The sequence below is a fragment of the Felis catus genome, chromosome D2, assembly GCF_018350175.1.
Source record: "Felis catus isolate Fca126 chromosome D2, F.catus_Fca126_mat1.0, whole genome shotgun sequence".
NCBI lineage: Eukaryota > Metazoa > Chordata > Mammalia > Carnivora > Felidae > Felis > Felis catus.
The window spans coordinates 15,292,763-15,317,674 of NC_058378.1; the positions used below are offsets into that span (position 1 = coordinate 15,292,763).

The following is a 24,912-nucleotide window of genomic DNA, read 5'->3' on the forward strand; positions in this document are numbered from 1 at the left end:
AAGCATTTACAAAAGTACGTTGAAAATTGTGCTGTGTCTTTACTGTAACATGTAGTCCCAAAGTAAATAATCCTAGGTCCTCCGTGTGACCTCTGTCCAAACTCAGAACACAAGACCACTGCCATTTTTCTATGCCATATCTTGTTTGAATTTGCTTCTGACACTTGAGTAGTTGCAAACTAGATTATAAGAGTATAATTTGTATCGGGGGTTGGCAAGAGTCCTAAAAAAAAAAAGAAACTAAAACAAACTATCCAATGCTTGCCTGCAGGTACCAACACTTTAAATAGTCTGATTCCCATAATGAAAGTCGGATATTCGTCATTTTCAAATAACTTTCAGTGCGGAAGAATTCTGAATAGGAAAAAGAATCCACACACACATGAAACAAATACATCATTTCTTCCTGTCACTCTTTTTTCTGCAGACTTGGGGAAGGACAATGTTTCCGTTTGGGTTAGCGCCTGTCCCAGCAGGTTTTACCAGGTTGAAAGACAGGCGGCTGCGGTAGGCCAATGCCAGTTCTGGCTGCATCTTTAATCTTTCACAAGATTTCATCCCATCCTAAGAATATGAAGGGATCTTCAATGCTGAAGAACCAAGTTTCAACAGCGATCCCATTCCCAGTTTTATAAGGTGAAATTTCACAGGATTCGGGTTTAGCCCATTTGTCAGTTCTCTATGGACAGCTAGAAAAATCCATCTTGATTTATAAACAAAGTAAAGGACACAGGCCAGGTCTTCAGGATTTCAAGTACGTGTGCAAGGACAACGCGCTTGCTGGTAGCCTAAACGTGCATGATGGCACAAACCGGTGTTTATTTTCTGGAGACCTGTCATCAACACTCAAGCTACCAAACCAATGATAAAATCCCACTTCCTGTGCAGAGACGTCTGAATGAAAATCTTTGGAAATTGTCAAAGGACACGAAGCCATATTCGAAGTGGTAAAGAGCGACTTCAATTCAGCACTCGTAAAGCGGAAGGAAAGGAGGAATTTGATGAAGCCGACAAGGAGGGCCAAGGGTTCCCCAGGTTATGAGGCCCCGGTTTGCAGTTCCATAAAATGAGCCACTTACTGTACCTCAAGGCCAAACGGCACCGTGGGGTTTCCAGGAGATCCAGCTATTTAACAACTGTTTAGTCATCAAGCAAGACAGAGCTGCCTTTTTAAAAAAGGCACCCAAAAGCAACAGAAGGAAGTCAAGGTGAGTGCGTCACCTGCCCCAAAGCAAGTACCCAAGGTCTAGCGGGATCTCTGGGCCCCGAAAGGCCTGCTCAGGAGGTGCTGCTGGAGCCTCCTTCCACCTGGTTCTACGCCCGGGGGCCCGCCCAGGGCTGGCACGCGCGGTGGGCTCCGCCGAGCAAGGCTGCGTCTCCCGCCCCCCTCCCCGCCCACCACCTCCCTGGCCCACTTACTGTTGCTGGACTTGAGGTCCCGGTGCAGGATGGACACGACGGCCTCCTCGTGCAGGTACAGCATGCCCCGCGCGATCTGCACAGCCCAGTTGACCAGCACGTGCGGGGGGATGCGGCGCGCGCGGCGCGCACCGGGCGCGCGCGGGTCCGGGGCAGCGTTGGCGGCGGCCAGCGCGCGGTTGAGCGCTCCGCCGCGGGCGAACTCGAGCACCAGGCAGAGGTGCGGCTGCTGCAGGCACACGCCGCGCAGCTCGATGATGTTGGGGTGCCGCAGCATGGCGAAGAGCCTCGCCTCCCGCCGCACGCTCTCGGCCGCCGCCGCCGCGTCCTGCTCCGGGTCGCGCCGCGCCGCCTTCACCGCCACCTCCTGGCCCTGCCAGGTGGCGCGGTACACCTGCCCGAAGCCGCCGGCGCCGATGAGCTCCTTGAGCTCCAGCCGCTCGAAGTCGATGTGCACCGGCGAGCCGGGCCGCGGCGGCGGCGGCGGCGGCGCGGGGCTGGCGGCCGGGCGGCACGGCGCCACGTAGTTGGCGGGGAAGATGCCCAGGCGCCGCTGCACCTGGCCGGCCCACCAGCCCTCGTCGCCCGACACGGAGGCGTCCTGGGACAGCACCTCCACCAGCTGGCCGCGCCGCAGGCTCAGCTCGTCCTCGCCGCGCGCCTCGTAGTCGTACAGAGCGGCCCACAGCCCCGCTCCCGCCGCGGCCGGGGCGGAGGCCGAGCCGCCGGAGGAGGCGGACGACGACGACGCGGAGCCGGCGGGGGCGCCCCGGACCGGGGACACCGGCCTGTCAGCCGCGCCCTCGGAGCCCGGCAAGGCCATGGGGGGCGGCCGGGAGGGCGACGGCGGAGCGGGGCGACGGGCTCAGCCTCCGGGGCGGCTGGGGGCGCGCATGGTCCGGCAAGGAGGGGGAGTCGGGACGCGGGGGTTCACGGGCCCACTACCCGTAGGCCCCGGCGTCCGTCCCCGTCCCGCCTGGGTCGCCTGTGCTGCTGCAGCGGTCCCCGCGGTGGCGGGCGCTGTAGCACCATGGTGGCGCGCTGGGCCTGCGGCGGGCCTGTGGCAGGCTGGGCCTAGCAGCGGCCTGGACCCGCCCCGCCGGGCCCGCCCCGCCCCGCCCCGCCCCGCCGGGACCCGCCCACCGCGCTGGCCCGCCACGCCCCCTCGCGGCCCGCCCAGACCCCGGGTCCGGGGCCGCCCCCGCCGCTGACGCTCAGGGGCTTGGGTGCGCCGCGCCCACTTGGCCCGGGAGGCGGAGCCGGCAGTGGGTGCACGAGGTTTTCCAGAAAAGTCAAGCCAAGGGTAAGGCTTCGGGGAGGCCACACTTCTCCAAAAAGCAGTGCAGCGGCTGAGGAGGATCCGGGGCGCTGGGGCGTGACGCGAGGGACTAGGTCGCAGTTCTGGGAGAGTCACGGTGCATCTCAGAACAGGTCGCAGAACAAATCCGTATCAGCCTTGCCATATCAGTTCCCGGGCTGCGAGCGTTGGAAATCCACCGCCCAGCCCAGAACTAACCAGATTACGGATCCCCCGCGCAGTGAGCTGCAGGTTGTAGAGGCCCCGAAGCTCGTTCTTCTTGACAGATAATCCCGCGTTTGCCTTTCTTTACTGGTCCCTCGAGTGTGAAAGAACCCCCTGTCCCCTGTGAACCCACAGGTTCGGGTTTAAAAGCGTTGGCCAGACATATTCCCAGAAAAGGCGAATAGAGCGAGGGAGTCTGTGCCCAGAGCTCCAGCCTTCACTGCTGTGCTGACTGTTCATTCACAGGTGTGTACTGGCGCTTCGCTCGGGACGAACTCTGTACAGAAACGTTCTGGGAAGCAGGGCCTCCACCCTTACCCGTTCGCTCTGTGCAGGGAAGGATAAGCTCATAAGAGATGGAAAGTGAAGCTTTTATGTCTGAGGGCAGGGAGCATGTCAAGGCTAGCGATAAGGAGGAACTTTGAGATTTTCCTGTATGAACATACTTTTTTCTCTGTAATTTTTTCATTATTTAAGAAAATCATCTTCGAGAGTTTACTGGGTCAGAAGGGCTGTGGAAAGGAATAAAATGACGAGTTCTCATGAAATGGTCTGCCACTGTGAGACATAGCCCGCCTTCTCTCCCTGCCCAGACTCACAGAGACTCCCTTCTCTGCCCCATTGCCCTCGCACCCCACCCCACCCGTGTTCTACCCCCCTTTTACAGTTTCTGTCCTGATGGTGACAGGCCTAGACAGATGTGGGTCTCCTGTCTCTATTGATGGAGATGTGGGAAGAAATCTTCCAGGTGTCAATATTTCTCATTTAATGATTAACGAGCACTTACTCTGTCTAAGGCCCTATGCTAAAGACTGGAAGTTACAAAGCCCCTTCGCTAGAGAATGATAAGGGAATAAAGAAAGTTCCACAAGAGAAGAATAAACCAGTTGTCCTGGGCTCAAGGTGAAGAAGCACTTCCTGTTGCCTAGAGTCACTGGGGAATGCCTTGTGGTGTGTTATTTGAGCTGACTATGGCTGGGATTAACAGCAAAGAGGAACAAGGACATCTCAGGCCATGTGCACATAAACAAGAGAGAACAAATAAATACTGCGCTCAGGGCGCTGCTAGAGGTCAAGAGGTTACTATGGCAAGCGATGAGACTAGAAAGAAGAAAGCCCAATTGCAAAAATTCTAAAGGAACGAGAGGGCCCTGTTGTAGGCCAGCCTGAAGTCTGCGTCCTTTACCACCAGCAAATGAAGAGACGATTTGGGTTTTAGGAGGATAGGGCATAATAATATCGCTATATATATAATGAGAAAGTCATGGTCTTTTCAATTATACTGTTACTGGCTGTGTGACTTTGAACACAGTCACTTTACTTCTCTGCAGCTCAGTTTCTTATCTGTAAAATGAGAATAATAACAAATAGTTCCTACCTCAGGATGGTTGGGGAGACTGAAGGAGATAATGGATGTAAAGGTGTGGAAGGTGCTTAGCACATAGTAAGTGCCCAATAATAGTAACAGTCCTCTTATTATTAATATCCCTTTTTAAAAAAGAGAGCAAGCCAGTCTCTGGTCCCTTTGACAAATAGTTTCTAATCGTTTTGGTTTTTGAGTACTTACATTTATGGTTGTCTTCTATGTACGACTAGCATCATGGATTTTCCATTTGCAGCACTGAAATTAAGATTCTCACCCCAAAAAATTAAGCAAAAAAAAAAAAGTCAACTCAAAAGGAAACATAATTAAAATAGTACAGTTGGCACATGGATATAGCAGATATCAAGAAAGTTGTACTGGAATGACCGAGGTTGGGAATACACGGCTGGGGGTGCTGGGGAGCCCTGATGTTTCAGGACAGAGCCATGATGTGATTATATTGAAACTGTGTAAAGATGAGATTAGCAAACATGGAAGCAATACGTATGACTAGGGCGAGGTGAGAAGCAAGAGAACAAAGAGAGAGACCACTGACACAGGAAAAGGGAGAATTGGGCGGGGGGGGGGGCTGGAACCCACGGCCCTGGCATCAGGAAAGAAACAGCCCAGTGCCAGACACAATATGCAGAGAAGAATCAAAAGTGCTTCATCACCAATTACAAGCCCCCAGGACCTCATCCCAAGCTCAGGGGTCCAGATAAGTGCCAGGATTTAGAATTTGGGGATTTAGAATTTTAGTGCCAGGGTTTAGAATCTTAACAATATAGTACATATTTGAATACTAACTCTTTCAATTCGGGATGGGACAGCACTGCAAAATCAAACACATGGATATTTCTGCCCCAAAATGTAAAAAAAACCAAAAAACAAAAAACTCACCAAGTGAGATAAATAAAGCCCAAAAGAGCCTCATGTCATTTCATGTCAAGTTTTGTTGCCAAATGACTTCTAATGCCTCCTGACAAAGTTGGTTTTGGTTTTTTGGAGCTTCTCAGATTTTAGAATTGTGGATGAGGGCTTGTGGGAAGTGTTCAAGATAACTCCACCCAGGTTTCTAACTTAAGGAAGTAGGTGAAAGGTAATGATGTCAAATGACCTAGGAAATGGTTTTAGGGAGATGGTTATTCTTTGACGTGTTAAATTTGGGATGGTTTGGGGGTACTGAATTTTACAGCTGGAATGTCAGAGAATGAGAAACTCAGAAAGGAGACCAGAGATGCAGGGAATTGAATTTTGGAAGTAATTCTCTAAGGTGATGTCTCACACTGTAGGGAACTATTCTAGGCCATGTAGGGAGCAGGGGGACCCTGTGTGTGCCTGTCTGAGCAGTGTGACAGTTTCATTTACCCTGGCAGGCTCCTCGTAACCTTCAGGGACTCTGCTACCTGCCAGGACTCCCCCCTCCTCTCCAGTTCCAGACGGATCAGTCTGTGAAGCCTTCTAACTTGGCTAAACTGGAGATCTCTCTTGACTCACACACCTGATACTAACAGGAGTACTGAGTGATTATAAGTCTCAATACCACAATCCAAAGAGTCTCCCTGTTGACCTCCTTGAACCACCAGCCGTGTGATCCCCTGGGACCTTTTCCCCATCTCGGACCTCTGAGCAGCAAACTGTCCTGATGGTGTCTGCCTGGACTGGATGATCCTAAAATTCATCACTTGTTACTTTTGTGTCTTTTTTCTTACCACCCCACCCCCCCCACCAAATCTTTAGTTGGGGAAATAGCACTACCTAGAGATGTGTGCTATAATCATGCCCCCTCTGTCTAGCCCAGCACATTCTACCAGGAAGACTGTCATAACTCAAGAGCAGAGTGCTAAGACAGAACTTTGGTGACAAATACATGTAAATGAAAGCTGGTAAAAAGAAGAACCAAGGGAAAAAAATTAAAAGGAATCAGACAAAGAGGGCAACACATTAGTGTTAGGGAAACCAGAGAATTGTTCTCTTGAAAAGTTGTATCGGTCTGTGGTTGATTCGGGAAGGAGAATCAACCCTCAAGAATCATCTTCTCTTTGGAGAATCTTCCTCTAATTAATTATCACTACCCCTTTTATCTTAGGTCAGCTGTTCTCAAAGTGTGGTCTGTGGGCCCCAAGAGATCCCTGAGACTGTTTCAGGGGGTCCACAAGGTCAAAATTATTTTCATGATTATACCAAAATATTTGCCTTTTTCACTGTGTTGACATTTGCACTGATGGTTAGTGCAGCGAATCGAGGCAGTGACACCAAATTGCACAAGTAGTGACTGTGTTCTTCAATGTCACACACTTGCAGTAAAAGAAAAAAATGCCAGGTTCACTTTGAAATGCCCTTGATAAAACAGTAAAAACTAGTAATTGTATTAAATCTTCACTTTTGAGTATAGGTCGTTAACATTCTCTGTGACATAATGGGAAATATATATAAATAATTCTGCTGCATACCCAAATATGATGGCCGTTTAAGAAAAAGCACTTTAGGGGCGCCTGGGTGGCGCAGTCGGTTAAGCGTCCGACTTCAGCCAGGTCACGATCTCGCGGTCCGTGAGTTCGAGCCCCGTGTCGGGCTCTGGGCTGATGGCTCGGAGCCTGTTTCCGATTCTGTGTCTCCCTCTCTCTCTGCCCCTCCCCCGTTCGTGCTCTGTTTCTCTCTGTCCCAAAAATAAATAAACGTTGAAAAAAAATTAAAAAAAAAAGAAAAGAAAAAGCACTTCAGTGATCCTTTGATCACTTTTTTCATCGATACCATTTTTATTTGAAAGAATGAGTGATAAACAAATTGTAGTTATTCAGATTTGAGTATTTGGAAGACATTTTCTAGAAAAGGAACACAGCAGGACTATTATCTCATGGAAAAACCACTGAAGGGATGTGTTGCCAGTGATAAAATTGGAGCTTGCAAGAAAAATCAGGATTTTGCAAAACTTGTAGCTCTTTTCCTTAGCTCCATAACTTCCTAGACACTTAAAGTGTTTTGTGATAGGGTTGGTAGTAATATTAAGAAATGTGATTTCTTGGTATTGTACAATGAAATAAGCCATCATTTGAAAGACCTGCTTAGCTCAGTGAGCCAGTATTTTCCCAAAGACCAATATCTTTTTGATATCACAAAACCATAAATGGAAAAAAGAGCATTCCATAATGATTTCAGATTCCACATTGTAACTTGTCTTTAAAAGGCCACCACTTGTCCAGTTTGGGGATAGTATTAGAGAATGTCCATGGTTTCCCTGTAAAGGCTATGAAAAATACTTCTGTCTCAGGAAAGATTAGCAGTGTTTAGGAGTTAGGGAGATGGAGAGAGAGATTAGTGTGGGAGACCTGTGTGATGGAACTATTCCGTATCTGAACTGGGATGCTGGTCACACAATTGTGCACATGTGAAAAAATGGCACAGAACTAAACACACACACACACACACACACACACACACACACACACACACACACACAGATGAATGCATGTAAAACCTGAGACCCAAATAAGTTCGCTGGATTGTATCAGTGTTGATGTCCTTGTTGTGATATACTATAGTTATGCTAGGGAAACTGGGAGAGAGGCACACAGGCTTTCTCTGTATTATTTCTTACAATTGTGTGCAAATCTATAATTATCTCAAAATCAAAAGTTAAAAAATACTTCTGTTTCTTCCAATCACTCATCTGTATGAGACTGGAATTTCTCTGTATGTTTCAACCAGCACAGTATTTTGCAACAAGCTGAATGAAGAAGCACATAAGAGAATTTGGTGATCTCCTATTTAACCAGGTAGAAAAAAGATCTACAAAAACCTGAAACAATGCCAGTCAACTTATTTATATGTTTTAGTTTGGGGAAAAACAATTTTTTTTTCATAAAAATATGTTACATGTTACCCTGTGATGGGTTTAATGTTCTTATTTTAAAATAAAGCTATAAATGCATATTTTACAATTTTCTTAGTTTTAATTCCACTATAGACATTACTGACAGTTAGAACACAAATACACCAAATATATACAGAAAGATACACAGAACCTCTTTGAGGTCTTCATAACTTGTAAGCATGTAAAGCGGTCCTGAGATTTGAAAAGTTTAGAATTGTCCTAGATTAATGGGAGGATTTTTTTAAAAAATCAGTTCTGCTGATTAGGCTTTTATTCAAATAGGGGCATAAGACCCTTTGCTCGATATCCTGGTATAGTGCTGGCTGGTACAGACGAAGCTAGGACATTTCAGCAACATGGCAGTAAAGTCAGTAAGTCTACAAAACGGAACAAACAAACATAAAACCTTCACATTAAACCAGAAAATCTGGCTTTTTCTCATGGGCTTTGACTTAGACCTGAAGACAAAAAGAGAGAGTAATGTTGACTCTCCTACCTGCTTTGACTTCCAGTTTCCCATTTGAAGGAACTTCAGTAGCAAGTAGCGGAAAATATCATCCCTTTCTTGGGAGGGGGGTGCCTAATCTACCCACTGGGTAGCCATGACCCAAGAGGAATCGATGTAGAGAAGGTTGCTGACATTTAAAATTCAGCTTCAGTAGATCTGTGGTGAAAACCTTGAAGGCTGAAGAAGGATGGTGGTGAAGGTACATTTAGAGGCCCTTTTGCCATCAAGGATCTTAGAGTCAAGGCTAACAGATACGAGGAAACAGCCATATTGAGAGAGGGCCCAATCTGTGGAACGTATGGTGTGGCAGAACAGTTGAAAGATGGTGGGGATCAGTGAGAGGCGAGGTTGTTTGCAAGGTGACCAGCTCTCCCAGGTTTCCAGACACAGGAAAGGGTGTTTTCTTGGGAAGAGCAGAGAAAGGAAGACAGATTAGAAAAAACGTTAAAGATGGGCCATGGTGTCTGTGCATGACCAGAGGTGAGACACCCTGGAGAGGTGGGAAGGGGGGGTAAGGAAAATATGTTCCCTCATGAACTATGTGTGTGAATTCTTTTAAAAATGGAAAAATATTTGGGATTAAAAAAAAGTCTCCCAGCATTTTTGGTGCTCTTTTCTCAGAACTGTATACTTTTAGATGTGAAATAAAGAACATTAGGAAGACGATTAACAGTGCAATTTAATTGCTCGTGTCTGGTAGTGCGCCAGTCTTGTTAAGACAGAAAGCGTTTTGATTGATATCCTGGAATTTTGCCAATGCCAGCTGTTGTGACTTACTTGGATTACATTTCGGAGATCTTTTGTGTGGTGTTTCACCAGTGTGCATCTGGTTTATTTTCCTATGCCAAAAATCAATTTCATCTGCCAGCAAAAGATAAACGTTTTGCACAAGGTGGTCGGAGTTAAAATTTGGAATGGTCATTGCCAAGGCTCTTGGGCCTGTCACATCTCAAAACATAGGGCTTTTTGAGCAAACCAAATTATGCATGTATGTGACAAATTATTGTAATTTTATTCTGGTATCGTCAGATTTCTTATTCATCTATCATGAATTATGCTACAGTTAAACCAAGTAACGGTACAAATAAGTTGCAGTTAAGACAGGAGAGAATACAGAGAGTGAATAGCCTCATCGTTCAATACCTGTTTTTTTTTTTTTTTTTTTTTTTGAGCGTCAGGAAGTAATCAAGGTACTTGGGATATAAAAATGAACAGGACAAAGTTCTCTGTCATGATGAAGCTTATATTTTAGCATCAGTAGACGGAAAATAGAATAAATAAATTACATAGTCTATTAGGATTTGATAACTCCAGTATAACATAAAAAAAGAACACAGGAAAATATGGATCGGGAATGGGGCAAAGCCACAATGAGTAGGTGCATGATGTATTCAGTAGGGAGGTCAGGGTGGCCTTGTTGTTGAGAAGGTGAGATCGAACAAAACTTGGAAGGGATCAAGGAATTGGACACCAATTATCTGAAGACAGATCAGTTGAACATATACTACAAGGGAGTTCACAGTACACTTTGACTTTCACGCTCTCATGAAGGCCCAGTTCATGGCTTCAAAATTGTCGTTGAGCAACCACAAATGAAGGTAGTGTGAGTGAAAAGGAGCATGAAGTACTTTGTGAATGTGCTGAGATGGTAAATTAGCATTTTTCTCTCGCATCTGGCTCTCTGGCTTCCTGTCCATGAGTTTAAAGATGCGGGGTTAAATGAGTAATAATAGCAATATGGTGATGATAATGACACAGCAAACCATAACGAGGTAACATTTATTGGCCTGTATGGTCAGTGTTGAAGCTTTGGACTGAAGCTTTCAGTCTGTGTGTCAGGTTCCTAAACATTCTCAAAGTTTCAGCAGGCTTTCAGCTTTAGAGGAGTCGCGATGTCTTAGAATTTCTGGCACTTTAATCACTGGACAAGACTAGAGCCTTGCCTGTCCGTGCTTAAAGTTACAGATTACAGTCGGGGCTGCTCAAATGGACAATGAACGACTTCACTGAATAACACAACATTGTAAAAATCCGAGTCGTTTCACACAGCCAAGGTCTTTTTTAAACCCTTAAAGATATCTCTTCTGAGGTAAAGCTACAAAGCTCGTGACCTTGGGCCTGAGATAGGAAGGTTTCCATTCCAGCCTGAGTAACCATTTTTGTACATTTTGTCCCACCAAAATTCGTTTTATTTGTGATTTACTGGACTCTTTTCAAATATAATGGCTGATTCTTCATAACCTGCTAGAAATATTAAACAGGGGACACAAAGAACAGAGATGATTTTTTTAAAAAAAGATCTTTCGCTAAGATCTAAGTGAAAGATCCTAGTGAAAAAAACCATAGAATAATAGGTTTATTTTTGCTGTTTACTTTTTATTATGTGCCAGCAGCTTGTTATGTACATACATTACAAAACATACAGTAAGTTCATGTTCTTGATCAGAATGTCTGATTCTTGGACTCATGGGTCTGCTTTTGTGAGTTGACTTTTCTACTCTGAGCAAACTGAGCCTCTTTTATCTTACTCATTTTGAAAATGATGGTTTCCTGCTCATCAGATGTACTTTTGGTGTGTAAGCTTCCTAAACCAGCCTGGGATACACAACAAAAGCCTACAGACGCTACTGATCCTGGTAGTGACCTTGAACTGCTTTTGCACTCGCCAATTTTTAAAATCTATATATAAAGTTAGAAGACTGTTAAGAGTTTGATGAATATAGGGGCGCCTGGGCGGGTCAGTCAGTTAAGTCTCCTACCCCGGCTCAGGTCACGATCTCACCCTTTGTGACTTCAAGCCCCACATGGGGCTCTGTGCTGACAGCTCAGAGCTTGGAGCCTGCTTTGGATTCTTTGTCTCCCCCTCTCTCTGCCACCCCAGCCGCCTCTCAAAAATAAATAAGCGTTAAAAAATTAGAAAAAAAAAAAGAGTTTGATGAATACCATGAGAATTAATGGAGTAACTAAACTAAGCAACTCTTTTGAAATCCTTCGAAGAAAAACACTAAATAAATCCAAGCGCTTCTTTCTAATTAATGCTTAAGCATAGGCTAATTCAGTACTGAACTATGTAGTTTAGATTCCTCTCATGAAGTGAAGACTTACTCTCAGTCTTTTAAAACCTCTGCAGGAGCGCCTGGGTGGCTTAGTCGGTTAAGCGTCGGACTTCAGCTCAGGTCATGGTCTCACGGTCTGCGAGTTCGAGCCCCGTGTCGGGCTCTGTGCTGACAGCTCGGAGCCTGGAGCCTGCTTCGGATTCTGTGTCTCCCTCTCTCTCTGCCCCTCCCCTGCTCATGCTCTGGCTCTCTCCGTCTCAAAAATAAATAAAAACATTAAAAAAGAAATCTCTGCAGAAATTTCTTCAGAACTCTTAAATTAACCCAGCTGACCTTCCCTCCTGTAAACACAAGTGTGGAACCTACCAGTTGTAACTACTCCGGTTTAATCCCTTCTTGTTGCTGCTCTTTCTCATGCCTCAATGTTAGTTTTATTGTCTGCAAAAATTTCCAGGGCCTAAAGCCACAGCATCTGCGTCATGATGTGGACTTCCTGATTTTAAGGGCGTTAGTGTTACCTTACTGGGTTGGTGCTGTTAGCCTGAAGGACCTGATGAATATAAAAGACTTTGAAGCCGGTCTTGTGCCAGATCAATGTAAAGTATTGTTTTGTGGTTGCTACTTAATCACAGGATTATTTGAAGTCTTTCTAATCTCTTCTAGTTGAGGGTTCAGTGAGGGAATACTTCCAGTAAGTATCTCTTTCAAGGGTGTTTTCTTATCTGATAATGCTCTTGGGCAAACTGGTTTTCTAGAATAACAGTAAGAATGCCCGAAAAGAAAAGAAAAGAAAAGAAAAGAAAAGAAAAGAAAAGAAAAGAAAAGAAAAAAGAAAAGAAACCTCAGCCTTTCAAACATTTGAAATTAAGCGTCTTGAAAAAATACTGACAAATTATGCTATTATTCAACAGGTAAAATCTGAGTCTCAGCTTCTACTTGGTTCTCTCTAATATTAACCTTTGTATGAGAAACCTTGTTTTTTTGTTTTTTGTTTTTTTCCCCTTCTTAGATGGATTCCAAGCCTGGTTTTTCAAGTGACATTAATATTCTTTTAGCAGTTTATTGTTCTTTTCATTAGACGCCTCTATCTTTTCACATTTTCCATATTTAGGATCCTAGAAATCTTCTGTGTGTGTTCTAATTATTTTTTGCATACATATTTTTTTATTTTTAATTTTTAAAAATTTTTTAATGTTTACTTATTTTTGAGAGAGAGGGACAGAACGTGAACAGGGAGGGGCAGAGAGAGAGGGAGACACAGAATCCGAAGGAGGCTCCAAGCTGTCACCACAGAGCCCTAGGGGGGCTTGAACTCATGAACCCTGAGATCATGACCTGAGCTGATGTTGGATGCTTAACCAACTGAACCACCCAGGTGCTCTGCATATGTATTTTTTAAAAATCATGTACACGAAAGGATACTTTGAAAAGTAGAATTTCTCTCCTACATGCCCTCCAACCCCTAGCCATCCATTTCTTTGCCTAAGGGTTAAATTTGTACCTCTCCAGGGATAGATTCATACACACATACATTTATTTATACACTATTTTATACCTATTTTCACTTAATATATCTTAAAAATTTTTTAATGTTTATTTATTTTTGAGAGAGAGAGAGAAGAGACAGCGTGAATGGGGGAGAGGCAGAGAGAGAGGGAGACACAGAATCTGAAACAGGCTCCAGGTTCTGAGCTGTCAACACAGAGCCAGATGTGGGGCTTGAACTCACAAACCGGGAGATCGTGACCTGAGCCCAAGTCGGATGCTAAACTGGCTGAGACACCCAAGCACCCCTGCACTTAATATATCTTAGAGATCATGTCGTAGCAGAACTTTGAAAGTTGCTTCATTCTCTCTAACGGCTACATAGTCCTCTCTGTATACTGTACCTTAATGATGTCCTTTGATGGAAATTTAGGTTGCTTCCAATTTTCTATTGTCACGAAAAGTGCTGCAGGGACTATCCTTGTACATTTGCCATTCGCAGGAGTGCCAGCATACAAATAAGATAAATTTCTAGGAGTGGCTCACTGAACAAAAGGGTGTTCACTAGCTGTTTTGATAGATTTGGCTAAATGGTCCTTCCTAGAGATTGTACCCCTTTGCATTGCCACCAGCAATGGGGTTCCCCACACCCTCCTCAATGCAGTGCAAAATGGAACTTTGCTCTTTGCAAAAAGCAAGGGAGGCTGATGGGGACCATTTGTTTTCCATAGTTTTTAACTGTATTTCTTATTGTGATCGAGACTGAACATCTTTTCAGATGTTTGAGTCCTTTGAATTACCCTTTCTGTGAACTATCAGTTCTTTTTTCTTTACTCATTTCTGGTTGGCCTTTTGGTGTTGATTTTTAGGGGGTCTGTGTATGTTAAATGACTTATCTTTGTGTCTTAAATATGAAGTGAGAATTATAAATTAATTCAGTAAGAATTCATCTATGTGTAACATTGACTGTTTCAGAAGGAGGACAGTAGCCATTGATCATAGGCTACCAGTGGGGCTCCTGTAAACACTTTGAGTAGCATAATTATTTGGAGCTGTAAAATTTTCTTTGAATAGTACTTTTTTTTATTTTTTACTTTTTGAGAGAGGGAGAGAGAGAGTGCACATGCACGCGAGAGGGAGAGGGGGCAGAGGAAGAGACAGAGAATCTTAAGCAGGCTCTGTGCTCAGCACAGAGCCCGATGCGGGGCTCGATCCCACGACCCGGGGATCATGACCTGAGCCAAAATCAAGAGTCAGACACTCAACCGACTGAGACACCCAAGCGCCCCCAACCCTACCTGTTTTTGTAACTGTTGGTCCTGATAGGCCATGTTTTTATTATTTTCTAGGTATTCTATTTTGGTGACCTTTACCTCTTTTTTTGAACCAACAGAATTTTAAGAAATCACTTTTGGAATTTCTAGATGATAGGGGTTGTGTTTTTTTTTTTTTTTCTAGATGGGTTGTTAGTTTCTACTTTTATTAAATTCTGATCAGAAAATATTATTTGTATTGTTCCTCTTCTTATTGATATTTTCTTTTCTGAGTATATGACCAGATTTTGTAAATGCCCTGTGAATGTCTGAAATGATGATATATTCTATATAAATGGGGTACATGGTTGATAAGTATCAGTTATGCTATTTATGCTTATTTTCTCATTTATAATTTTTTTTTTTTTTGAGACAGAGAGAGACAGAGCATGAGCAGGGGAGGGGCAGAGAGAGAGGGAGACAGAATCTGAAGCAGGCTCCAGGCTCCGACCTGTCAGCACAGAGCCTGACTCGGGGCTTGAACTCACGTACTGTGAGATCATGACCTGAGCTGAAGTCGGATGCTTAACCTACTGAGCCACCCAGATGCCCCTATTTTCTCATTTATAAAAGGGGGAATAATTGTAGCTTCTACCTTGAAGAGTTGTTTTGTAGACTAAATGAGTTAATGCATATAAAATGCTAATAATAGTGCCTGACCCAAGGAGACCATTGGGTGGAAACCATTACTATCTGTTATAAAATTCTGAGCTCTACCATAATAGTAGCAAAAACTTACACTGATCTTTTCCAAAGAACTTTGTAACCATGATGTCATCAACTTTTCACATTATATGATTCTGAAGAAAATTCTGAGGCTAATCTAATATTTTCCCTTAATAGGTGACTTTTTTTGGGGGGGGGGTTTGGGTTTTTTTTGTTTTTGTTTTTGCCTAGGTTACCCAAAGATTCCTCATCTTTGAAGTTTGATAACTTTACTAGAACCTATCTCTTTTTAAAGATTACTATTTTAAGATAGAGCACTCAGAGAGAGCAATTCATAAAACATATATACAAAGCCTAATGAATTACTGTAAAGCAAACACCCTTGCAGTCATGACCCAGTTCAAGATACAGAACATTTCGACATCCCAGAAGCCCTCTGGGTGCCCTTTACCATCACAGCGTCCTCAGTGCAAGTTACTTTTGCCAGCATTGGTAAACACCCTAAAGGAAAATAAATCCTCAGAATCTAAACTAACCCTTCACTATAGTGTAAAGGTGGCATATATTTTGGTTTGGTTTTATGTGTTTCTTCTTATTCTGCTTTATTGAGTATAGGGGCACTTGGGTGGCTCAGTCGGTTAAGCGTCTGACTTCAACCCAGGTCATCATCTCATGGTTTGTGGGTTTGAGCCCTGCGTCAGGCTCTATGCTGACTGCTCAGAGCCTGGAACCTGCTTTGGATTCTGTGTCTTCCTCTCTCTCTGGCCCTCCCCTGCTCGTGTTCTCTCTGTCTCTCAAAAATAAATAAAACGTTAAAAAAATAAAAAATAAATAATCTGCTTGTTGAGTGTAACTCACATACCATACTGTTCACCCATTGAAAGTGCACAGTTCAGAGGTGTTTGCTATGTTCACAAGTTGCGCAACCAACACCACTATCTAATTTTAGAACATTTAGTCTCCCTGAAAAGAAACCCTGTATCTATTAACGTTCAGTTCCCATTACCTGATATCATACCCACAGCCCCCAGCAACCACTAATTCACTGTCTCTATATAGATTTGCTCATTCAGCACATTTCGTATCATTGGATCTGTGCTCGTACAACATGCGGTGATCGGCTTCTTTCACTTTGTATAACAACACTGTGTCAAAGTTCATCAATGTTGTGACATGTGTCAGTACTTCATTCTTTTTTATTGCCAAATAATATTGTATGGACATATCACGTTGAGTCTATCCATTCATCTGTTAGTCAGCATTTGGTTTGTTTCCATTTTGTTGGTTATTAGGAATAATCCTGCTATGAACATTCATGTACAAGTTTTTACGTGGATATATGTTTTCATTCATCTTCAGTATAGGCCTAGGAGTGGAAGAGATGGGTTGTATGGTATTTAATGTTTAATACTGAGGAATTGCCAGACTGTTTTCCAAAGCACCTGCACCATTTTGAATTCCCGCCAGGAGTGTGTGAGTGTTACAATTCCTCCACATCCTCACCAGCAGTTGTTACTGACTGCTCACAGCCTTTGGGCTTTACCTTCACTGTCTCTTTTTCCTACATTCGGGTAATCTGTAAAGAAAGGCTAGGCATCTTTTCTTTGGAACCAGTAGGAAATTCAAACCATGCAATTCTGTGCCTATACGTGGGGCCTCTCACCCTGGTCCCACTCCTTCCTCACAAAAAACCCAAAAGCATTCTCCTTTCTCCACTCTCTCTTTTTAATTTATTTACTTAGGGAGAGAGAGAGAGAGGGAGAGAGAGAGAGCAAGCAGGGGAGGGGCAGAGAGAGAGAGAGAGAGAGAATCCCAAGTAGGCACCACACTGCCAGGGCAGAGCTCAATGTGGAGCTCGAACTTACAAACTGTGAGGTCATGACCTGAGCTGAAATCTAGAGTTGGACACTTAACCAACTTAGTCACCTAGGCACCCCTCCTTTCTCCACTCTCTTGAGCCCTTTACAGATTTGCTTGGGGAGACCTAAGGTTTTCTGCAGAAAACCTAATTAGAGAAGTAATAAAATTTTCATACCCTCTTGGTGTTTGTGAGGTATCATGAATCTGGACATCCAAAGCAAATTCTGGATGGAAGTCGCCACTGCCTAGACAGGATATCCACAACATATCCAGAAGTCAAGACTTATGTTTACTTGTTGATCTTCTGTGTAGTTATTCTTTCCATTACTGAAAGTACATTACTGAAGTCTCCAACTCATTGAATTGCCTATTTCTCTCTTTAATTCTGTCAGTCTTTATTTCCTATGTTATGCGGCTCTCTAGTTAGGTGCATATATGTTCATATTTGTTAAATCTTAATAAATTAATCCTTTATCATTATAAATGTTCTTTTTCTTAGTAACAGCTGTTGTCTCAAAGTCTATTTCGTTTGATATGAGTATGGTCACTCAGACTCTCTTTGTTTGCATTTGTGTCTTTTTCAATTCTTATTTTACACCTATTTGTACCTTAAAAAAATTTTTTTTATGTTTATTTATTTTTGAGAGAGAGAGACAGACAGACAGAGCGTGAGTGGGGGAGGGGTAAAGAGAGAGAGAGGCAGACACAGAATCTGAAGCAGGCTTCAGGCTCTGAGCTGTCAGTACAGAGCTCGATGCAGGGCTCAAACTCATGAACTGCGGGATCATGACCTGAGCTGAAATCAGATGCTTAACCAACTGAGCCACCCAGGTGCCCCTGTACCTTTTTTTAAAAGTTTATTTATTCGTTTTGAGAGAGAGAGAGAGACAGAAAGAGAGAGTGCAAGCATGATGGGGAAGAGGCAGATAGAGAGGGACAGAGAAAATCCCAAGCAGTCTCTGCACTGTTAATGGGTCTCCATGTCACGGGCTGTGAGATCATGACCCGAGCTGAAACCAAGAGTTGGACAATTAACCAACTGAGTCACTCAGGCACCCCACCACCTATTTGTATCTTTGAATCAGGGTGTGTTCGGTAGCAACTTATCATTTGATTAATTCTTTTTAATCCATTCTGCCAATCTGCCTTTTGATTTCAGGCTTAATCGATTTGTGTTTAGTGTAATCACTGAGAATGTAGGACTTATATCTGCCATTTTGTTATTTGTTTTATATGTTCTGTCTTTTTTGTGTCTCTGTTCCTCCATTACTGCCTCCTTTATTGCTAAGAGGATATTTTCTAGTATGCCGTTTTAATTCCCTTATACTTTCTTTTACTGTAACTTTAAATTTTAGTTTGTTAGTGGTTATAGTAGAGATTAAAATCACCACTTAAAACAATTTAAGTCTGATGAATATTAATTTAATTACAATATTATTTAAGACCTTGGCTCCCATATAACTCTGTTCCCTCCCACCTTTAAGCTGTTCTGTTCATGCACATTTCATCTTTATAGTATCATAAGCTCTACATCACAGTTTTGTAATTCTTGCTTTATATAGTTGCCTTTGAAAATAGATGTGAGCATGAAGAAATTATAAACAAAAGCATGTTTATAATGTTTTTATATTTAGCTGTGTAGTTAGTTTTGCTGGTGTCCTTTATTTTGCTGTGTGGATTCGAGTTATTGTCTGGTGTCCTCTCACGTCAGCCTAAAAGACACTCTTGTCTATACCTGAAGGTCACTGGGCCTGGGATGCAGGAAGGATGGCAAGGACCTCTGTTAAAATGTCACAGACCCCACTGTCTTACCTAAGTTAAATAGTTTCTTGTGGACAGAGGATTTGCTGTTCAGTCCATGGCTTTGGTTAATTTCCAGGGTTCTGAAATGATTGATGTTGCTTGTGCCTCTATTGTCATCAGTTTTGTGGGAGAGTGAGTTGACCAAAGTCCTTACTCTGGGAATGCAGATGTCGACTGCCTTAGGATCCCTGTTAATGTCAGGTTTTTTGTTCTTGGTCATTTTGGGGTAGGGGCCTGATGTGTCATTTTAATGTCCAAGAAAAATCTTCCTTTATCTCTGAAAATGTCTTTAAGTTATTTAGAATACACCTTGAGTTTTCAGTGTTTCTCTTCTGTTTGTCGGGGCCACTAATTTGCACAGAAGTTAAAGAGAAAATAATTCAATAAATATGTCATATTCACTCACAAAACACACTCACAGTACGCACTGACTTTCACAAGACATGAACAAACTAAACAGGTTGAAAAGTAGTACTGTCATTTTGGTGGATTTCTGGAGTATTGAATCCACGTTTTGTTTGAAGTCTTTGCCTCTTTAGGGCTGCCTGGGTGGCTCAGTCGGTTAAGCATCTGACTTCAGCTCAGGTCATGATCCCATGGTTCCTGAGTTCAAGCCCCACATTGGGCTCTGTGCTAATAGCATGGAGCCTGCTGGGGATTCTCTGTTTCCTTCTCTGTCTTCCCCTCCCAAGCTCATTCTCTCTCTCTCTCAAAATTAAAAAAAAAAAAAAAAAAAAAGTCTTTGCCTCTTTAGAATAATGGCAGTGTACTGTATTTTACTGTATTGGCAGCAGTGTTCTAGCGCCACCTAGTGCTACAAAGAAGTAAGAGCTGTTCTGCTTTTTCTTTTTTTTTCCTTCTTATCCTTCTTCCCCCCAACTCCTTTTCCTCAACTTTCTTCACAATAGAATAAAACCTACTCCATGATTATCAGATTTAATCACTGGACATTTATAGAACACTGAATCTTAAATGTGCATATCAATCATTTATTTATTTATTTATTTATTTATTTATTATTATTTTTTAACATTTATTTATTTTTGAGAGACAGAGAGAGGGACAGAGAGCAAGCAGGGGAGGGGGTCAGAGAGAGGAGACACAGAATCTGAGGCAGGCTCCAGGCTCTGAGCTGTCAGCACGGAGCCGGTCGCGGGGCTTGAACCCGTGAGCCATGAGATCATGACCTGAGCCGACGTTGGACACTCAACAGACTGAGCCACCTAGGCACCCCTATAAATCATTCTTTTAAAGCACACACAATGATTTACCAAACTGACCATATACTTTGTCATAAATCAAGTCTCAACAAATAATTGAAATCATTTAGAGTATGTTCTCTGGAATTAAATGGGAAATCATGAATTATTCTAAAATTTCTCATATATATGTATACCAACATATCTCTAAGGCAATATATTTCTAAATAACCCATGGGTTATGGGAGTCCCAATGGAAACTAGAAAATATTTTGAACTGAACAATAATATGTATATACAATATATATGTCCATATATATGCCCAAGAAAATATATATAACAAATATATATATAACGAATATATATACAAAATATATATATTATATATACCACACACACACTATATATATATATATATATATATATATATATATATATATATAAAGTTTGTAGAGTGCAACTAACACAATGGTTAGGGAAAAATTTATAGGTTTAACTGTATAGGTTTAGCTGTATGTAACTACATAGTTTCAACAATATATTAGGAGCTGTGGCAAAAAAACAAATGAGCCAAGCATCTACCTCAAGACATTAGAAAAAGAACAAATTACGCTCAAATACAATAAAAGCCAGGAAAACAAATTGAGAACGTAAAATAACAAAATAGCAAAAATTTGATAGAGAAGATGAACACAGTCAAATGTTTGTTCTGGTTAATTTGATCAATCCCTGATGAGTGACCATGAAGGAGACAGGAGGCACAAATAATGGATTTTGGGAATGAAAAGGCACACATCATTGTGTATTTATGCCAGCTCTTAAAAATCACAAGAGCATGGTATTAACAGCTTTATGCAGACAAAGTAGAAAATTTAGACTAGATGGACAAACTTTTTCAAAATTCGATTTACCAAAAGGTCAAAAGAAGTGAAATATTCAAATAGACCTAAAATTGTCACTGGCATTGTATTCAAAATACATCTTATTCTTCGTCTGGATGGGTTATTCTCTAGGCATGCTGTTTTGTGAGCTTGTAGACAGTAATTCTTTTTTATTTTCCTTTTCTTTTTTCCATAGTTTGTTCCCATGTTCCATAACTTTCTCTGCCCTAGTATAGTCACTCATTTTAGTGAAGCACATTTTCTGGTAGCTCTGAGAATGCGTACCCAAAAGTGTGGTAGACATTTGTGGTGCCCTGCAACACACAGATTAAGGTCACCCTCAAATGCTTGATTTTGGGATATTAAACCATCCTTGAATTCCTGGGAAGACTCCTACAGAATTATGGTATCTAATATTTTTTTAATATGTTACTGGATTTAGAATGCCAATATTTTGTTGAGGATTTTGTTTTTATTATAGAGGAATAACGAATAGTCTGAGGTTTTCTTTTCTTGTCATGTCTTCATCTGTTTTGGAATCAGGGAAATACTTGCCCCATAGAATGAGTTCATAAGCATTCTTCCTTCTCTCTTTTCTGAAAATGTTTGTATGTGATAATCACAAGCTCTGTTAATAGCCAAAATTCTCTTCTCCTTTCCAATTTTTCCTCTTTCATAATGTCTTGTTATTTTGTTTTTAATCGATGCAATAGTCCCTCGAATCTCATGGAGAACATGAATTCTAATGTTTAAGGACCTCTTATTATTTTCTTCAGGTGCCCTATTTTCATGGGGGCCATTTTCTTAGAGTGGTTAGCTTTTGAATCTTTAATTATTTTGGTAATTTAAAATTTTTTATTTTTTGCTCATAGTTATAAATGAGGCTCTTTAAATTAATGAGGATTAATCTCATAGGACTATGACAAATGCTATTAATCACTATTTTATTTCTCCAGCAGATACAACCTCTTCCCACTTGCCCACACTCAGAGCTTTCTTGGAGTCCAAAGAGTGTTCCATCCATAATAGTGAGTAAGAATGAGCCTCAACGGGGCCCATGAACTGACAGCAGACTGGCAGATGAAGAGCATGGACCATTGAACAGCATAAGGACCCCTTCACTAGGGTCAGTGGGTGGGCACACCAAGGTACAGGCTGCGTGGACGCCTCCATCAGCCTTTCTTTGCCCGGGGCTCTAGACTGCTCATGTTTGTTCACTGCTCTTTGGCGTAGCCATATTGTCATCCTCTGCTGGAGCAAATCCTCAGGGTGCTGATATCCATTTAGAGTTGCACTTGACAGGGGAAGCAGTGGGAAAGAGCCTCAGGAAGCCAAGGACATTAGGAATTTTACTGCTCTGCAAAGCCATCTTGCTGCACCTAACTCCACTGTTTATGTTGTGGTGACTCAAACACAGCTGAGTCACTGCCCTCTCTCCAGCTCTATTGCCTACATTAGGGGCTAGACAAACACACTTCACCTCGAAGGCCATTCCTACACGATGAGGAGCCTGGATATGCCTCTGGCCATGGAAAGGTGGTGTTCCAGCTCCCATATAAACTTTAGTATTTCAATTCCAGTTAATCTCAGTTCCCTAATATTTCAGTTTTTACATTGCTTTCCTCAGCCCTAGTCAATTGGATCATGGCCCACGCTGGGTGCCAATAAATAACGTACAAGAGTTCTACATGGAAAACTATAAAATATTAGTGAAAGGTCTTAATAAATGAAGGGCTACATCTTGTTCATCATCGGAAAAGTTGAATATTAAGAAGACGTCAAGGGGCACTGGGGTGGCTCAGTAGGTTAAGCGTCTGAATTTGCCTCAGTTATCTCACAGTTTGTGGGTTCGAGTCCCCGAGTTCTGTGCTGACAGCTCAGAGCCTGGAGCCTGCTTCGGCTTCTGTGTCTCCTTCTCTCTGCCTCTCCCCATCTTGTGCTTGCTCTCTCTTGCTCTCTCTCTCTCTCAAAAATAAATAATAAAAAAAAATTAAGAAGATGTCAATTCTCTAAAAATTGACTAGTAGATTCAGTTATAATCCCAATAAAAATCCCATGCACAGGTGTGTGTGTGTGTGTGTGTGTGTGTGTGTGTGTGTGATAGGTATGTTGACATATGTTGACTTGCTGAGGAAACAGTATCAGCAGAAGCAGAAAGGCATGACGCAGCATGGTGTGTGCAAAGATATATAAGTAGTTTGGGTTTCCAGAGATGAGGTCGTGGGGATTTGGTGAGGACAAGGCTCAGGGGGCCCTTAACTGCTTTTTGTTTGTTTGTTTTTGCGTGTGATGGAAAAAAATTTAAGAAGGGGTAGTGAGGTTGGACTTACGTTTTATGTAAATCGCTTTGGCTTCCCCTTCACCTGCTCTACTCTTTATGCAGGTAACCACATTCCCCAGGCTTCCATGCACCATGAGTTCCAGGTAGGTTTGGTCAATGGAAGGGAGAGGTAGAGATTGGAAGTCTGGAGAAGAGAAGTCAGGGCATTCATGTATCCCTACCCCCACTGTTGCCTGTTGTGGGATTTGTTGAGGCAGCTGTACATCCTCCAGGCTCCAACTCTCTCCAACCTGCACTGCCACGGCTCTGTCTCCTGCTACCCATCCTTGGCTTCTCAGTTCGGACAGTACCACCTCCGGTCCTAGGAGCCCTGCTTCTGCCTTTGCTCATCTCCAGGTTCTTCATCATCCATCATTTCCTGTCTCAGCTTTTCCCTTTGCCCTGTCAGGTCATCTCTGCTTAAAAGCCAAGAGCTCCTCTTTTCTTTTCTTCCTGGATGGACATTAATTGACCTAGGGGGTTAAGCTGGAGAAACGAAAACCCATCAGGAAGCCACTGAGATAGTTCAAGTGAGAAATCCTCAGGACCTCACCCGAAGCAGTGGTTGTAGGGACAGAGCGAAACGTATCTAGTAATAGTCTCTTGGAGATAAAATTGATAAGACTTGATGATTGACTGGATGAGTTGCTAAGAGAAAGAGGGATGGGAGAGAAGGGGGATCTAGGGTAGATTCCTGGTTCTTTTTAAAAATTATGTATTTATTTTGGCAGAGAGAGAGAGAGGGGGGCAGAGAGAGAGAGAGAATCCCAGGAAGGATCCACACCATTAGCACAGAGCCTGACGCAAGGCTCCATCCCACAAACTGTGAGATCATGACCTGAGCCGAAATCAAGCATTGGACACTCAACCTACTGAGCCACCCAGGTGCCTCCAAATCCCCACTTCTAAGTGATTACGATCCAAAATACAGAAGGCACACTTTTCTCTGCCATCATGGTATGTGCGGTTGATTGTTCCTGGTCATGTCTTCTCACAGGAATTTCAGGATCAAGCAATTCCTGGCCAAGAAACAAAAGCAGAATGGTCCCATTCCCCAGGGGATTTGGATGAAAAGTGGTAATGAAATCAGGTGCAACTCCAGGAGGAAGCCCTGGATGGAGAAGAACCAAGCTGGGTCTGTGAGGGATCACACAGGAGATGGCATATATATTCATGCCGCAGGAGGGTCACATGCTTGTACCCTATCACACTGTAAACAGTGCCACCACCTGAACAATAGACATGTTTTATTGGGGAAATGATTTTCCTCTATTGCTATGCTTCTGGACAAGTAGGTTGGTTCAGTAATAAATATGTGAGATCTTTTGTTTTTGTTTTGTTTTGTTTTTAAAAAACAAACCAAAATACAGAAGGTGCAACAGGAGAATTGCCAATAAGGGAGAAGCCAGTGAGTGACACATGCTGAGTGTGAACAATGAGTGTGAACATGCTGAGGTTGGGGGGCCTCCAAGGGGATATAAATCTGAAGTTCAGGAAAGGAGTCAGGGCTGAATATAAAGACTTCAGGTCATTAACACATGCATAATAGTTAAAGCCAGGAGAGTAGATTTAGGCTACCCCAGAAAATCAGAGTGGTGGAGAAGAGACATGCTTATTTTTTTCCCCTGTGTTTTTTGTTTTTT

At 42.9% G+C, this 24,912-nt stretch overlaps 1 protein-coding gene and 1 long non-coding RNA gene across 6 annotated transcripts in view; one reads left to right on the plus strand and one right to left on the minus strand.

Moving 5' to 3' along the window:
- MAP3K21 (mitogen-activated protein kinase kinase kinase 21) overlaps nucleotides 1-2,490 on the minus strand; it is a 66,688-nt gene extending 64,198 nt beyond the window's left edge. For all 3 annotated transcript variants that reach the window (XM_011287217.3, XM_011287216.3, XR_006586900.1), the window contains exon 1: nucleotides 1,420-2,490. In XM_011287217.3, the coding sequence (XP_011285519.3) occupies nucleotides 1,420-2,242 (823 nt within the window). In that variant the 5' untranslated portion in view covers nucleotides 2,243-2,490. The remainder of the gene's footprint in view (nucleotides 1-1,419) is intronic.
- LOC109492413 lies at nucleotides 1,413-24,594 on the plus strand. Of its 3 annotated transcripts, none has more exons than XR_006586903.1 (3): nucleotides 1,413-1,474; nucleotides 21,909-21,977; nucleotides 24,267-24,594. It is a non-coding gene; the product is annotated as an uncharacterized LOC109492413 (long non-coding RNA). The 3 variants fall into 3 exon arrangements; XR_002146257.2 differs by having other exon boundaries at nucleotides 1,436-1,474; nucleotides 21,906-21,977; XR_002736752.2 differs by lacking the exon at nucleotides 1,413-1,474 and adding an exon at nucleotides 2,594-2,722 and having other exon boundaries at nucleotides 21,906-21,977.
- The last annotated feature ends 318 nt before the right edge of the window (nucleotides 24,595-24,912 follow it).